Here is a 14,939-nt window from a genome sequence, read left to right as displayed (position 1 = left end):
TCTCCTCACTGTATCGTCCTAGCCCTCTTTATCCGCATATAACGTTATTCCAGTTGGTCCTTCGTTATTATGTACCGTGAATTACTGAACACATCTGACATGTACCGTTTGCTGCTATGGCAATATTGGAAGTGACGAAGATGGCGCGATAATTGGCACCAATGGCTGTACGAGCCACGTGATATACAGTACGACTACCCCGCGGAGGAGCATGGCGAGATTCACTCCTCAGCTGTTCGGTTTATCTAAAGCTGGCCTGATACTCTGAAAAGTCGTCTTAGCCGCATATAAGACCCAATTTTCTGTGCTCGGTGTCGTTTCTTCGCCTCGTTGCTTAATCTCTGGCCATGACTGCATCGAAGCAGCCGATCTACGATCTTCCCACCCCAGAACCCGAGTCTCCTTCTCTCCTTCGACCGCGCCAGCCATACCGCTTCTCCACGCTATGCGCGACAGTAGAGACCCCCGACTCGGAACATAAAGACCAGCATGGGAGCTCTAGTATACCCATCTATCAGACCGCTACCTTCAAAGGCGTCGGAGGGCAGTATGACTACTCCAGGAGTGGAAATCCCACAAGAACTCATTTAGGCGAGTTTCACTCATCTGAGTCGCATGTTGAACTGCAGAGTATGCTGGTGCATTGAGAGAGTCAGTCGGAAAATGCTGTGGAACAAATGTGCATGTCAGGATTTGCGGGCTGGCGGCATGCAGTCATGAGACGCATTCCACTGGAGTGTAGGGTTTAGCTCGATGCCTAGGGCACCAATGAACTGGCCTTCTTGTTCTTAAAAGATCGTTCAATATCAGTACTGACGAGCCGTTCTCTCTGAACACAGAACACCACATCGCTAAAATATCCTCCGCCGAGCATGCCTTCGCTGTATCGTCTGGAATGGCAGCCCTGGATATCATCACACGCATTCTCAAGCCCGGAAACGAAGTTATCGCTGGTGACGATCTGTACGGCGGCACCAACCGCCTGCTGACCTACTTGCGGACCCATATGGGTGTTACCGTGCATCATGTGGACACAACTGATCCGGAGTCGGTGCTCCCGCACTTGAACCCCGGGAAGACAGCCATGGTTCTTCTGGAGACCCCGACGAATCCACTTTTGAAAGTAGTAGACATTGCCAGAATCAGCGCGATGGTGAAGGAGAACTGCGAGGATGCCATAATTGTGGTGGACAATACTATGATGAGCCCGTACCTGCAGAGACCATTGGAGCATGGTGCAGATATCGTCTACGATAGTGCGACGAAGTACCTTAGTGGACATCACGATTTGATGGCCGGTGTTATTACTTGCAACAGAGATGATTTGGCCAAGGTGCGCTCGGACACTTGTTTTGCCCCGAACAATCTATTAACAGCATGCGTAGCAAATGGCTTTCACTATCAATGCAGTCGGTAATGCTCTTACGCCGTTTGATTCGTTCCTCCTACTCCGCGGTACGAAGACGCTGGCCGTTCGTATGGATCGTCAGCAGTCTTCAGCTATGCTTGTTGCCCAGCTCCTTTCCCGCCTGGGCTTTGTCACTCACTATCCGGGTTTACCAAGCCATCCCGGGAAAGAGATCCACGATCGTATCGCGGATGGTGTGTATTTCATCTTGTGTCTACCTTGTGCCCCTATTGAAGAGTTTGTGATTACTCGAAGGCTACGGTGCAGTTCTTTCCTTTGAAACAGGAGATAAGGAGATGAGCGAGCGCATTGTTGGATCCACCCGCTTGTGGGGCATCAGCGTCAGCTTTGGCTGCGTGAACAGCCTGATCAGTATGCCCTGTGCCATGTCGTGCGTTCTACGTTTCATACCTCTTTCTCATCTGACGCCAAAATTCTTGTAGCCATGCCTCCATTGACCCGGCTACTCGCGCTGCTCGTGGACTCCCTGAGGACCTCATACGCCTTTGCGTCGGCATCGAAGATCCCGCGGATCTTCTCGACGACTTGCAGCATGCCCTTCTAGAAGCTGGTGCTATAACATATGCTGCCAATGATTTCATACGCATACCGAACCCCATCAGCAGAGCGGTGGAAAAGCTTGCCCTTGGAGAGCCGCGAAGGGAGATCGGAGACCGAGAAGACAGGGAGTGGTTCGTGAGTGCACCTGGAAAGGTTATCCTGTTCGGAGAACATGCCGTCGTACACGGTGTGGTAGGTGTCCCTTCCGCACCACTAAAACAGTAAGGGTATAGACTCATCTGTGACACTTGTAGACGGCGATCGCAGCCTCAGTTGACTTGCGCTGTTATGGTGTTGCCTCACCACGCCATGATAACAAGCTATCTCTACATCTGATGGATATTGGAAACTACTACAAGGAATGGGATTTAGATGATCTCCCGTGGGATGCTGTGTCTCTTGTTCTTCCTGGGAAACAGCATCCGGAGGTTCTGGATCAGAAGCTGGTAGACGCAATCAACACAAGGGCACTTCCGCTTGCAGATGAGATGCCTCCGAAGGCGCATGGGGCAGCGCAAGCATTCTTGTATCTATACATGATGCTGGCGCATGGTGACGAGAGGTAAGTCGTAGTACCCAGTTTAGTACCTACCAGACTGATGGATCTGCTGCGTTGAAGGCCAGCATTAAACTTCGTTGTTCGTTCCACCCTCCCTATTGGCGCTGGTCTCGGGTCCTCTGCTTCTTATTCCGTGTGTGTCGCGACGGCCCTCCTTCTGTTGAACCATCGAATCACCATGCCTCCACTTCCGCCCCGTACTCGACAGCCAGGAGCACCAGGTGATCCTGGTCATCTGCATGTCTCACACCATGGACGTCGCGCCATTCCTCCTGCCACTGCAGAGGAGGTAAACAGATGGGCCTTTGTTGCAGAGAAGGTGCTGCACGGGAATCCAAGTGGAGTGGATAACTCAGTCGCGGTGTATGGAGGTGCCTTGGCATACACACGGCCCGGCTTTGGAAAGAAGAGTGGCATGGATCCGATTCAAGGGTGAGTGATCCTCTTGTTTCGTGGTGTTCGCTTTGAGGTCTCATTAAACACGCTGATGTTGTTGAGCAGGTTTAAGTCATTGCGATTCTTATTGGTGGATTCCGGAGTCCCTCGTAACACGAAGCAACTTGTTGCTGGTGTAGCCGCGAAGAAACTCGAGGTGACTTTTATTGTGTCCTGCTACTTCGTGTTGTTCAGCGTTTCTACGTCTCTCACAGCAACCGGAGATCGTGAACAAGATTTTAGACGATATCCAGACCATCAGTGACGAGGCACGGCGAGCATTGGCTGATCCAGAGCTATCCAGAGGGTCGTTGCTCTCCGCGCTTTCTGTAAGTTGCCATACCTAGTTGATCGCCTGTGATCGGACATCTGACAAGACGTTGGTGGGTGTTCCAGGCTCTCATTGACGAGAACCATGCCCACCTGGTCTCTCTCGGAGTCTCGCACGAGTCTTTAGAATCTATCAGGACATCAACGGGTGCTGAACCGTACAGGTTGAGCACGAAACTAACTGGTGCAGGCGGAGGGGGGTGCGCTGTCACCCTCGTTCCAGATGGTGCGTGTCTCCTCAATCACTGATATCTCTTCTCCCTATCATTTTCTGTCAATAGACTTCCACGATTCTCATCTTCAAGCTCTTGTTTCTGCCCTCGAGGCCAAGAAATTTCAGTCTTACCTCACTGCTGTGGGAGGGTCGGGACTGGGCATCCTCTCTCCATACAACCATGAGCCGGAGAGCTACGGTGGGCCTGTGACGCCACCAGACACTCCCTATGAGGATGCGGATTCAGACACTGATAGAAGGGATAGTCTACCACTGCGAGAACAGTTCACTACCATTGGTATTGACCAGCTGCCGACATGGGCTGAAGCTCGAGGCAGGTGGGGCTTTGTGTAGATCATCAACTGTAGGTACAGCTGTACGGTGTATTCAACTACAATGTACAGTATTTGAGACGTACATGTACAGTTGACTATCTCAAGATCTCGTAACGTATGACGTTGGTGCCCGGATTTTGCTATGCATTACTGTGAGGGTATGAGGGCATGTCATCTGAATCATCCACAGTACCTGCCCTATTGGGTACGACATCCTCGATTACCGATCGAGATTGTACGGTGTGCCCCTCCCTACTTAGCCCCATAGAGACGGTATCAGACTATGGCTCCTCGAAGACAACGTACGTACACCTTTACAAGGATCATCGAAAGAATTGGTTGACTTCAGTCCCTGCGTCTTGTCAGACAGCCACTCGCCAAACCCAAGCTGCGTCCTCTTCTGCGCAACTGGATCCTGAACTAGTTGCTAAGCGGACCAAAAGGCACCTTGATGAACTCGAGGTATGTTCGTGTTCTCCTTGCTTCCAGTAACCAAAGTTATGTTGCCTCCCCTCCTCAGCGTTCGAACTACACGGAACCGTCCGATGCTCTGTTCCACGGCCTCGGGGAAGATGAAGACGGTGGTGCAGGGGGACGTTCTGCCAAAGGCCGCGCCAGAAGGACCGTCTCAGACAAGCGGCAATGGGATGGGAAGAAGAAACCAAAGAAGTCGAGTATGAATGTCAGGACGGCCGTGCTGTACAAGAAAAATCTGGCGGTCCTTCTGGACGAGTCTGTAAGCACACTATCTAGTTCTTCGTATGCACTGACTTGATTTGCCTGCATATTTTCCACCGCAGGGGATAGCAAATTACCCTCCAGGTGTCCCAACATACCTCACTGCCGTCGCTCCGCCACCCCTCCAGCCGCCTCAACTGTTCTGCTCGGTGTGTGGGTTCTGGGGAAAGTACAAGTGTAAGAAGTGCGCAATGCCGTATTGCGATCTGAACTGCCAAGGCATACACGATGAGACGAGATGCGAGAGGAGAGTTGTTTGATCATGCCACCGTGAGCGACTTTTGCTAGTCACTACTGCGTTGAAACCAGCAATCACTTTGCAATCTGACGTGTCGCCCATTCTACGCGCGATGGAAAGAGTTCACCTTTTTGTGGGTGCAACGGTACATTAGTACACCCTCTACCTATTGAATACATATCACTTTCCAACAGTCAATGGTATCATACTATACAGTGAATGCATATTTTTTTCGTGCTTGCTTCTCGACGAAAGCTGGGAACCACCAGTACATTAGGTGGCCCAGTCTGCTGTACCACCAAGGCATAAAGATATACTTCTCCCTAGCGTCCACAGCTTGGATACACCGCCTGGCAACGTCCTGTATCTTCAGACCATGGGTGTTCGGATCGGCCTCGCGCACACTACCGCCGTCCACAGCAGATGCACGAAAGTTGCCCTCCACCGTTGTTGGAATACAGAGAGTGAATGTGACAGCGGAATGTTCGATAGAAAGCGCTTGATAGAGCATGAGAGAAGCGGATTTAGTGGACCCATAGATGGAGCGCGTCGGGGCCGGAATGATGGCGCCCAATGACGAGATCAGGACGATGGAAGGAGAGACGGAACTGGACTGAAGAATAGGCAGCTAGAGATATCTCAGCGTGCAACTTCCTGGAATATTGCCCAATAACTCACAAATGTAACTGCTGAAATGAGCGGCCCAATGTAGTTGACTCTTGCAGCTGCATTAGCAACATCAACGGTTCGTTGTATGCCTTCCACATCCGCCTGTGGTGGATCAAACTTGCTGCCGTTTCCCTTCAGTCCTGCCACCTCCATCAGAGGAAGTAACGCAGAGACACCCGCACAGACAATAACTGTGTCTACGCCTTGCCATTCTGGAATGTGCCATGAGCAATTTGACATATTGTTCATAATGATGCAAATGACATACCAGACTCCACTTTCTCCCTTAGCCGAACCATATCCCCCGTGTCTGATATATCAGCCTGCATACCGTAAATGCTTGCTCCTCCAGGATGAGGCCAATTTTCCGCCGGTCTGACTGGAGCGAGGGCAATACACTCCGTGACAACTTTCTGTATCTCTTCTCGTCGGGAAACAATGCAGAGTCGTGCACCCCTCGAAGCATACCGCAATGCCAGTTCTCGTCCTATACCACTGGAAGCTCCTATGATCAGAACCCGTTCATGATGTTTTGGTATTTGCTGTAGACGATGAGTACTTCGACGAAAGAATGCCCACGCGACAGGTAGAGCTAGGGTAACCGATAAGAAGGTTCGCGAGTCTCTCAAGAAGTTGCAAGACATTGGCGTGGCAGACCCGGAAGGGGCTCGCCTGTCGCAGAACTTCAAAGCTTCAACTTAAGTAAAACGGTGAAACGGATGAGATTAGCTGCGGTGAGACGGATGACAGTAGTCTCGTATTGACCAGCCGTTCAGGTGCCTCTGGGCTTCGCCGGCGGAGTGCGAAAAATGCATGGGAGGCGCATTGCCCGCGTCGACCAGCTCTCTCACTGCCGCGCTGGGCATCGTGTACTATCACGTACACCTTGTTATTTCTCGCAATAAATTCCTTCTATGTCTACACGCGTCCTTCAGCTGTTTCAAGACTTGGATGGTCTCCTCCAAGACACCTCGAAGTTCATGCAGAGTTCTAGCTCAAATACTCAGCCCATTGCTTCTGGTTCTAAACAAGACGCTCCGCCAGGCTCAGAAACAACGCGCGGGCATTCAGATAAAGATTCCCATGTAACAGCTAAATTCAGAACATTCTCGTTGAAACTCACCTCCCGATTTCTGTTCGTGTTTTAGTGCGAACAAACAGTCCTAGGCCGAATATGGCAAGCTGTCTGTACTGACTTGACCTGAGGCTCTGAGAAGTAGCCGGTGTCGCTGGATTGCCGCCGGATCTCCAGCGAGCCCGAGCATCTACATTTGGGTTAGGTTTATTTGTCCCGCACTAAAACGTTGCGCCAGAAACAAGAACCGGGAGGTGAGTTTCAACGAGAAACGTCTAACGTTCTGAATTTAGCTGAAACGCGCGCAACAAGCCCATCGCGATACTTCAAGCGGCGCGAGCCGAAGCCGCGCACAAGCATGGGTACGACTCCGCCGCGACTCGCAACAAAATTATCGAGGCGGTGAGAGCCGCATGGGGGAAGGCGCCGTACAAAATCACTGCACAGCCCCGCTGGCCCGCCTCCAGCCCGCTCCTTGACGTCGCTGCCCGATGCGAGCATTGTCCCTCCGCGGCGGGTCTTGCAAGGCGGAGGCGCACGGCGGGCGGCGGGCAGCGTCCGCCTCGGCGCTGGACTGCAGGCAGCGCGGTCCAACGCCTGCGCCGGGCGCGCCGTTTCCTTGTCGCGAGAGGACACGTGTTGGACCACATCCATCACTTCTCTCGCGTCTCGCCCGTTCTCGCGTTCTCTGTGGGTGCAGGATCTGTAGCAGCCTAACCACGTCTATCACCCTCCGAGTCTTCGACCGCCGCCGCCGCTACACAAATCAGCCTGAGACCATGCGGAAAAAATCCTTTTCTGCAGCTGCTTCTGACGTGAGGATCCGCGGTCGTCGGTCGTCCAGAAATAATTCTTGGAGGGGGAGTGACATTTCCAAGTCAATGCCGTGAACGCTAAAGCACCCGTTTTTTGTCCAGTTGTTTGCGCTCAAAGTCCTCCACGAATATTGGCCCGCAAATATCAAGCTTCTTGAGCGTGTTGGTCGTGTACTCGGTCGTCTAAAGACTCGTCTTATTGTTTATGACGTGAGTGTCGTCGCCCAGTCACTGTGTGTGGCTTTCTTCACTCAATCTTTTACCGTTCGCGTGAGCTACAAAGCGCTCGCAGTCCGAATTAAACACGCTCAGACAGCGTCTACAAGAGTTTGTCATCCGGCCTTCAGTGGGATCAAGACGTCGTGGTGCGTCCTCCTACCGACTGTTCTGCAAGTCTCATCCTTTGCAGAATTGCAGCGGCGTTCCTCACGCCAAGCTAATCCCATCCTTTTTACGCGGGTCAGAACTCTGAAGACTACGCCGCGATGATATTGCTATTCATTGGCCTGCCCAATCTCTGGTCGTCCATTTCTGACGGTGTTCGCAGGCTCAGGCCGGAACGTCTCCCAAAAAACACACTGGTCTTCCTTCCACGCGTTCTCATGTCCCTTTCCTTGATTGTGCTGCCGAACCTTACAAAACTGCGCTAGAGCTTCTGATCTCGTAGAAACACCTGAATTGCCTGCAAATATCACCGCTCGCTTGATAATCCTCAAATTTGAACAACCCAAAGGTGATACGCTGATTCACGCGTACCCTGCTCGCGTTTTGCTGCAAAAAAAACGCGCTCTTCGAACTGGCCAGCGAGGATCTGCTACGGCCTCATCCCAACTCCACAACGCGTTCTTTGCGGACTATTGCGGGATTCTCTACGAGACCGCGGCGCAGATCCTGTCTCTACGCACTTCGTGGGAAACTCTTTCGGAAAATGCTGGTCGACGACTGGTTCACCCACGATGTCATTGCCTGCAGGCTGCCGTACGCTGACCCGCGGGGACTTCTGATCCTGGCGACGATTGAATATTGATGTTCTTGCCTACTGCGGTGATGGCAGTGTTGCTGTTATCGATCAGCTTGCTTTCTTCGAGACACGAGAAGCATACGGTCTGGTGATCTCATTTCTTCACCCGCCGCAGAATCTCGCGCAGCACTTCGACAGTCGCCACCGCGGTGGGTATCAAAGCGCGTTCTCCTGTCTTCTCGACTGAGTTTCTATTCTTCTGGATGTGAGTCTGCATCGACCGCGTGGTATGAGGACTCCGCGGATATCGATGACGCTGGTCAGCAGACGGACGAGTTGACCTGCGAGATTCATCAGCCGACCCAATTGGGCTACTCTTTGGTGGCGTAGTACGGTAGAGGTGAGCGTCGCCTCTGATGCTGGTGTTGTCTAACCTTATGTATCGGCGCAGTTCTCCCTTTGCCAGCTAGAGAACCATGGGTAACACAGTGGGCGTGTACCAGGATAGGTCGTACTCCGCGTTCTGTGCACAAACGCGGTCACGTGGTGTGTGCCACACGCAGGTTAAAAGCGCAAGCAAGTGGCTGCGTCCGTTCAGTTTCTTCTTCCACCACCACCACCACCACCACCACCGCTACCACATCCGCATTTCTACCACCGTTTACTCATCTATCAACAACATCAACGATGTCCAGCTCCAGATCTTGCGCTCCCAGCCCGTCCACCTTACCGGCCGAAGCCGACCTCTCCTTGCCACCCACTCCACACAGCGGCACCTCCGACTGGACACCCTTGGCGGGCGAAGAGAACGCCGAGCCCGAAAATCCGCGTCGTTCAGATGATGACAACGAACTCCACGCGGAGAAAGCGGAGGGGTTCATCCTCGGGCCTATGCCCATCGAGGAATTCCTCGACTTCCTCCCTGCGAAGCACACGGCACGCAGGCCGTCGACGCAGGGAGCGTTCAACGACGTCGACGAGCCTGATGGAGCTTCCCAGCTGGTGAGTGAGAAGGCCCTGTTCGCCGTGGCCTGGTTGGTGTTGACGTGCGCGTGGCCACAGTTGGCGGCCATCAGGGACTACGACCGCTGCCCAGGGTTCGAGTTTAAACACAACGCCCTGGACTTGACGTCGGTCAAGCCCGCTCTGATCTGCGTCCCGAAGGACTCGATCGGGTCGGACAACGAGGCAGCGGCGAAGTACGCAGGGGAGCTGTTCATTGACGTGCAAAGCGGCGACCAGGGCGATTTCTTCCGCGACCCGAAGCCGTTCGCCGACCGCGCGCGCCACAAGTTCGTCCTGTCGCAGCCCGACGCGGAGAAGACGCACCGGGCGAAGGCGCGGCAAGCCCTGGGGCGGAACGTCCGCTGGGCCACCGACGCGCTGATGCACCAACACCGGCTGCACTACTTCTCGGTGTCGATCCACGGGCTGCGCGCGCGCCTGCTGCGCTGGGACATGAGCGGGCTCGTCGCGTCGGAGTCGTTCAGCCTCCGGGAGAAGCCCGAGGCGCTGTGCGAGTTCCTGTGGAGGTTCGCGCACGCGTCCACCGTCGAGCGCGGCTACGACCCGACGGTGGAGCGCGCGTCGAGCGGCGAGGAGTGTCTGTTCCGGCAGCTGGTTTCATGCCACGTCCGGGAACAGCTGGACCTGAAGCTGGTGGACGTTCCGGAGGGGGAGGTCAAGGATGAGGTGCGGGCGGAGTACGAGGCGCAGTGTGCGCTTCATGAGAAGACCGTGGCGCTGCATTATGAGGCGGGGCGCGTCGCGGCGCTGACCATCTGTGCGGAGGACGGGAGGCTCAAGCGGTGTCTCGTGTCGAGGCCGATCGCTACGAACTTCTCGATGAGGCGGGGTGCGATGCGCGGGTACTGGGCGGTGATGGAAGGCAGGGTTGTTTTCTTGAAGGACACCTGGCGGCAGTACGTCCATGAGCCCGAAGGCCGCATACTGAGGGAGCTTGAAGCGCACAAAGTCAAGAACATCCCGCATGTGGAGCACGATGGAGATGTTCCGAAGGTGATGTACTGTGACGGCATGCTCACGCGGTTCTCGGCCATGGCGAACTTCGAGAGGACGACTCGGAGCAAGGCAGGCCAACAGCCGTGTGAGTGTCTATTCGTCACGGTTCACTGAATCTGAGCTTGAACTCATCTGTATCCTCCAGCATTCCAATGCACTGAGACGGACTTACACCGGGAGGCCGAATGGCTATGTTATGGCGGCGCTCGGATTGTGGTGCACCCGCGGGTCCACCACCGTCTGATCCTCAAGGAAGTCGGCTTCCCACTTCAGACACTGCGAGGCACGAAGGAGCTGCTCAACGCGACGCACGACGCGTTCCAAGGTAAGCCTATCGCCATTTTTTGCACATTCTGCCGGCTCATAAAGATTTATCTATTAACCTAGCGCTGATCGCTGCGCACGACAAGGCACGGAGGATCCACCGAGACATCAGCGCGGGCAACATCATGCTTTATCGGCAGCCATATCAGGACCATCGGATAGGTTATCTGATCGACTGGGAGCTCTCGTCGAAGGTACAGGAGGACGGGCAGGCGACGGACAAGTATATCGTGGTATGCATCGCTCTTCGTTTCTTACCACCGCTGCTTGCTGAAGTCATCCCGACAGGGCACGCGCATGTTCCTGTCGCAGCGTCTCGAGGCGCGAAGCCAGCGGAGGCACATGTTACAGGACGACATGGAGGCACTCCTGTATGTCGTCGCGCACTGTGGCCTCCACTGGCTTCAGCATCCTGCGCACTCCAAGGACACGAGGCAAGTCGTTCAGGCTATGTTCCACAACCGCAAGGAGGTCCACGCGGGGGATGTACCTGGGGTGACACACACGACATTCCAGACGATGGAGCCGGGCAAAGGCAAGCTGGACATCAAGGAGAATCGGACCTACATCGACCTCCCGAACTTCAACGCGGATCTCAAGGATTGGCTGTCGCACTCGATGGACCTCAATCACCCCCGGGATGCAAATGCGGCGACGCAGTGGGACACGCCCGAGCCGTGGAACGATTACTGGAAGGAATTCTTGGACCGTAAACTGCCGGAGGACGACAGGATTCGTAAGCAGGATAGCTCGTCGATGAGGCCCAAGTCTGCAGTGAAGGCAATCTCTCACCGTCCCGGGATCCATCCCAACAAACGGAAGGCACCGCAACGCCGAGGACCGACTGACGACGGACGGGCCAACGACGCACCAGCGAACGGTAGGCCAGTGAAACGGCTAAAGAGGGCGGCGGGATAGACCTTGGCGTCCTACGACACTTTCAAATTCTTCCTGCCAATGGCGATCCCCACTTTTCTGGGTACTTGACGCGCGCTCGACTCACAGCATCAGTACATTGTCGACTGTCTGGGCTATGCTCTGCGAACGCAGATCAAGTGAGCTGTCAAACAGCATAGTACATGCGCTCGCTGTGTACGCCATCGTCTGGTCCGTTCCAGGCCACGCACGTTGCCGTGCATGTCTTTTACGGCTGGCGCCCTTTTCCTCGAATGTGCCTCACCGATGGAGGCGGACAACTGGACGACCTTTGAAGCACATTTCGGGAACGCAAGAGTCTTTGAGTCCGTGTAAATGCAGTGGGGAACGTTTTACTCAGCTGCGTTCTTTATACCCTCTACCTATATGTCTTGTACTTCTCTAACGGTCTTGTTATTGTCTCTTATTATCGGCATCTCTCTCGCAGCCAAAGCTGGCCGCGCAATGATATTTTACAGACTCTAGTCTCTCTACTTGACCAAACTACGTTGCTTTTGAAGTGTCGGGAAAGGAAGGAAAGCAGATTCATACTCTCGTTTCCGTCTCCGCAGCCTATGTTCAACTGCAGCCGTGTAAGTATTATAGGTTATATCGTCTCTATTTCCTTATGCTCAACATTCCGCCAGGCATCCGGCTGTCGCTTCAATATTGGTCTTTCAACCGTCCCCTTCGCAAGTCCCGCTGTAGATGTCATCTACTAGCATCAGATTCTTATTCGTCGCTCTCCGTTACATCTCTCACATGTTCCAGCAGGCAGCGGCATCGTACACAGCAGCGATCCCGGTCTGTACCGTCCCTGGTTCAGTCCGATCTCCTCGATATGTTGAACACGACATATAACATGGTAAGAATCACTTTATTCATATTCTTCCGGCACTCTGCTGTGCCTTTCAGTTTTGCAGTTATTCTACCGCGATCTAGATAGCGGATTCATACCGAAGGTGTAGTAATTTGGTGAACTCTATGTCTGATGGAATACTAACAGATCCGTATTAATCTGTGTCCCCACCATTCTTTTGTAACAGGGTGTTCGGTTCAAGCAACATCTGCAGCAGCGAGCTTTCTATGCCAACTGCCTCGTACTCAAGTATGACAGTGGCATTCATTTCTCAACTGAACTTCGCGGACAATACCATGGATACGCACTCTACTTTGGTGATGACCGTCACGCACGTTATTTGATGTATTGAACAACCTGCTGCACTGTGCTTTTGCTAGGATGCTGTAGCTGTGATGAGGGTTCTAGTATGTGTGCTGCGAAGTCCGAAGTCTCGTCACGTGACTACAGAGGGTAGTTATATATCGGTGAGCGCGTCGTATGCTTTCTCCTGAGCTCAGTCATATGTACATCTGATATATGTATGTGAGCACGTACCGCTTGCTCGAAAATGTCCGGTACAGTACTTCTCGAATCGATGCATACTAGTAGTCGTTCCGCTGTGCGCCGCGGGGCATACTCGTGTTACTACCACAGAAAGGCATTTGGGAATTGAAGTTTCTCAGAGAACGCGAACGCCTCGGAGGTAGAAACGAATACGCGACCTCATTTCGCTAGAGCAGTCAAGTGAGACTCACGCCGTTCCGTCCTCCCAGTTCAGACCGAGAGCTGAGGGCAAAGCAAATACATAAGTACAGTAGTACTACACATCGAGATAACGTTTCATATCAATGGTACAGATATCCAAGACGTTCACAACATTTAGATCTCCCCAGTAAAAGTACACGATCCTCGGTAACTAATACACGGCGCTCAGCAACACCGCGGCGACGCCGGGACGGCAGCTTTCGTGACTTCTGCGGCGAGCGGCGGGCCAGCGCCCGTTCGCGCAGAGAGAAGCGTCGGCCCTCTCCTGAGAGCGCGGCAGTCCGCAACGCGGGGCAAATTACGTGTACCCGCAGAGACGACGCGCATACCTGCCCCGGTGTTCACGACGCTGTCGCGGGCGAGCGGTTGCGGAATCCGCGTGGGCAGAGTGATGACGCGCCGGGAGTTGGGCGAGCGCGAGCCCGCGGGAATGCGCTTCGTGAGCCTGATCTTTTTCGGGGCAGGCGAGTCGACGGCCGGCGCAAGGGATTTGACGGGGAGGAGCAGAGATGCTGGGCAGGCGGTCTGCTCGACTGTCGTTGGGGGAACGGGGGTCGGTAATGGGGTGAGGGAGATGGCAGATGAAGGTGTTACTGCGGCGTTTAGAGATTCGATGTCCATGCAGTCGTTCGCGCTACCGGTGACATCGTTCTCGGCGAGTTCTGTGACGATGCTTATCGGGGGACGGTTCACCTTCGAAACACGAATCGTGTCTTCAATGAGCTCGAAGGACTCTTCGTCCACATCCAGTGAGCGACGAGTGCGGGGCGGTGTCTGGAACCTGGGCTTCGGGGGGCAACGGTGCAACGGAACACCCCAATCCAATTCCTCCGGAGGGGCTATGGAGGTAGTTATTCGAGCCTCATACTGAGCGATCCCGCAGTGTCAGCAGTGTTCTTGCAGATACCGAACGAGTGTACAAGCCATACTCACCCACTGCTCGAGGAGACGCTGTGCGGCAGGGTCCGACCACGAGAGGCCGTCGAGATCGCTGAATTCCACCTTGACAGACGTGAACGGGCTGAGCAACATTCGCCGTTGATCCTGTCCGCATCCCACGCAGTGTCAGAACTGTGGATGCACAAGAAAATTTAGACAAGAAAATCTAGACGAACGTACAGTAGTCAATTTGAGCGCCTCAAGATCCTCCATATGTTGTTCCTCTTCGATCGCCTTCTGACGCTGCATACGCATCTTTGCGCGGTCGGAGACTTCCGTCTTCGCGATACCCTGGCTGGTCGTCTTGGCTCCGCAAACAATAATGTTTCCAACCGCTCGCGAGAGCGACAGCATCGGGTGTGGCTCCACTTTCGGATCAAGTGTCATAGTCGTTATGATGGCGGTCAATGTTCAACTGCAAGGCCAGCAAGCAGACAAGACAGAGGTGAACAATAGGAGATCTGAAAAGAGCGCGGTAGGAGGAGACGAATAAAGGGGTATTGTTGTGAGTTCGAACGGCCGAGCAACGAGGCCTAGGGTCGGATGACGCTACAATGGGATTGGCTGGAAGGCCACCGGCCACACTGCTTGCGGTTTGAACCGGTTGTGCAGTCGTGATCAGAACCGAAGAATTATAGGTGCGTCAGACAGGAGGATGGCGTCGAGCTCCGCAAGGGCAGCGACGACGAGGTCGGAGACGATGGCGACGAGGAGTGATGTGCACGTCGCCGGGTACGTTGGCGACAAGTTTGTTGACGCGCTGGGTGACACGACCACGTGATGTAGGGAGGGCCA

General features: G+C 54.0%; 5 protein-coding genes across 5 annotated transcripts; 3 read left to right on the top strand and 2 right to left on the bottom strand.

Moving 5' to 3' along the window:
* Positions 1-347: 347 nt before the first annotated feature.
* On the top strand, positions 348-3,861 carry SCP_1300740 (cystathionine beta-lyase; the record flags this gene model as incomplete). The annotated part of the gene is made up of 11 exons (XM_027763371.1): positions 348-591; positions 840-1,333; positions 1,386-1,602; positions 1,664-1,799; positions 1,852-2,161; positions 2,224-2,531; positions 2,589-2,960; positions 3,030-3,120; positions 3,179-3,292; positions 3,360-3,519; positions 3,575-3,861. 11 exons carry the CDS (start codon positions 348-350, stop codon positions 3,859-3,861), a joined length of 2,733 nt encoding a protein of 910 aa, XP_027619172.1.
* A 264-nt stretch (positions 3,862-4,125) lies between these two features.
* SCP_1300730 (hypothetical protein) lies at positions 4,126-4,840 on the top strand (the record flags this gene model as incomplete). The annotated part of the gene is made up of 4 exons (XM_027763370.1): positions 4,126-4,144; positions 4,213-4,304; positions 4,363-4,578; positions 4,643-4,840. 4 exons carry the CDS (start codon positions 4,126-4,128, stop codon positions 4,838-4,840), a joined length of 525 nt encoding a protein of 174 aa, XP_027619171.1.
* A 301-nt stretch (positions 4,841-5,141) lies between these two features.
* SCP_1300720 (hypothetical protein) lies at positions 5,142-5,816 on the bottom strand (the record flags this gene model as incomplete). Its single annotated transcript, XM_027763369.1, has 4 exons — positions 5,142-5,168; positions 5,222-5,446; positions 5,497-5,699; positions 5,756-5,816. The coding sequence occupies 4 exons, from the start codon at positions 5,814-5,816 to the stop codon at positions 5,142-5,144; spliced, it is 516 nt and encodes a 171-aa protein (XP_027619170.1).
* Positions 5,817-9,025: 3,209 nt separating this feature from the next.
* SCP_1300710 (predicted protein) lies at positions 9,026-11,602 on the top strand (the record flags this gene model as incomplete). Its single annotated transcript, XM_027763368.1, has 5 exons — positions 9,026-9,340; positions 9,401-10,445; positions 10,506-10,685; positions 10,748-10,917; positions 10,973-11,602. 5 exons carry the CDS (start codon positions 9,026-9,028, stop codon positions 11,600-11,602), a joined length of 2,340 nt encoding a protein of 779 aa, XP_027619169.1.
* Positions 11,603-13,370: 1,768 nt separating this feature from the next.
* Positions 13,371-14,531, bottom strand: SCP_1300700 (hypothetical protein; the record flags this gene model as incomplete). Its single annotated transcript, XM_027763367.1, has 3 exons — positions 13,371-14,072; positions 14,139-14,249; positions 14,325-14,531. The coding sequence occupies 3 exons, from the start codon at positions 14,529-14,531 to the stop codon at positions 13,371-13,373; spliced, it is 1,020 nt and encodes a 339-aa protein (XP_027619168.1).
* Between the last annotated feature and the right edge of the window lie 408 nt (positions 14,532-14,939).

Source organism: Sparassis crispa, assembly GCF_003851025.1.
Source record: "Sparassis crispa DNA, contig_000012F, whole genome shotgun sequence".
In the NCBI taxonomy this organism is placed as follows: Eukaryota; Fungi; Basidiomycota; class Agaricomycetes; order Polyporales; family Sparassidaceae; genus Sparassis; species Sparassis crispa.
The sequence above is the reverse complement of the archived record's forward strand: the minus strand, read 5'-3'. Positions and strand labels throughout refer to the sequence as shown.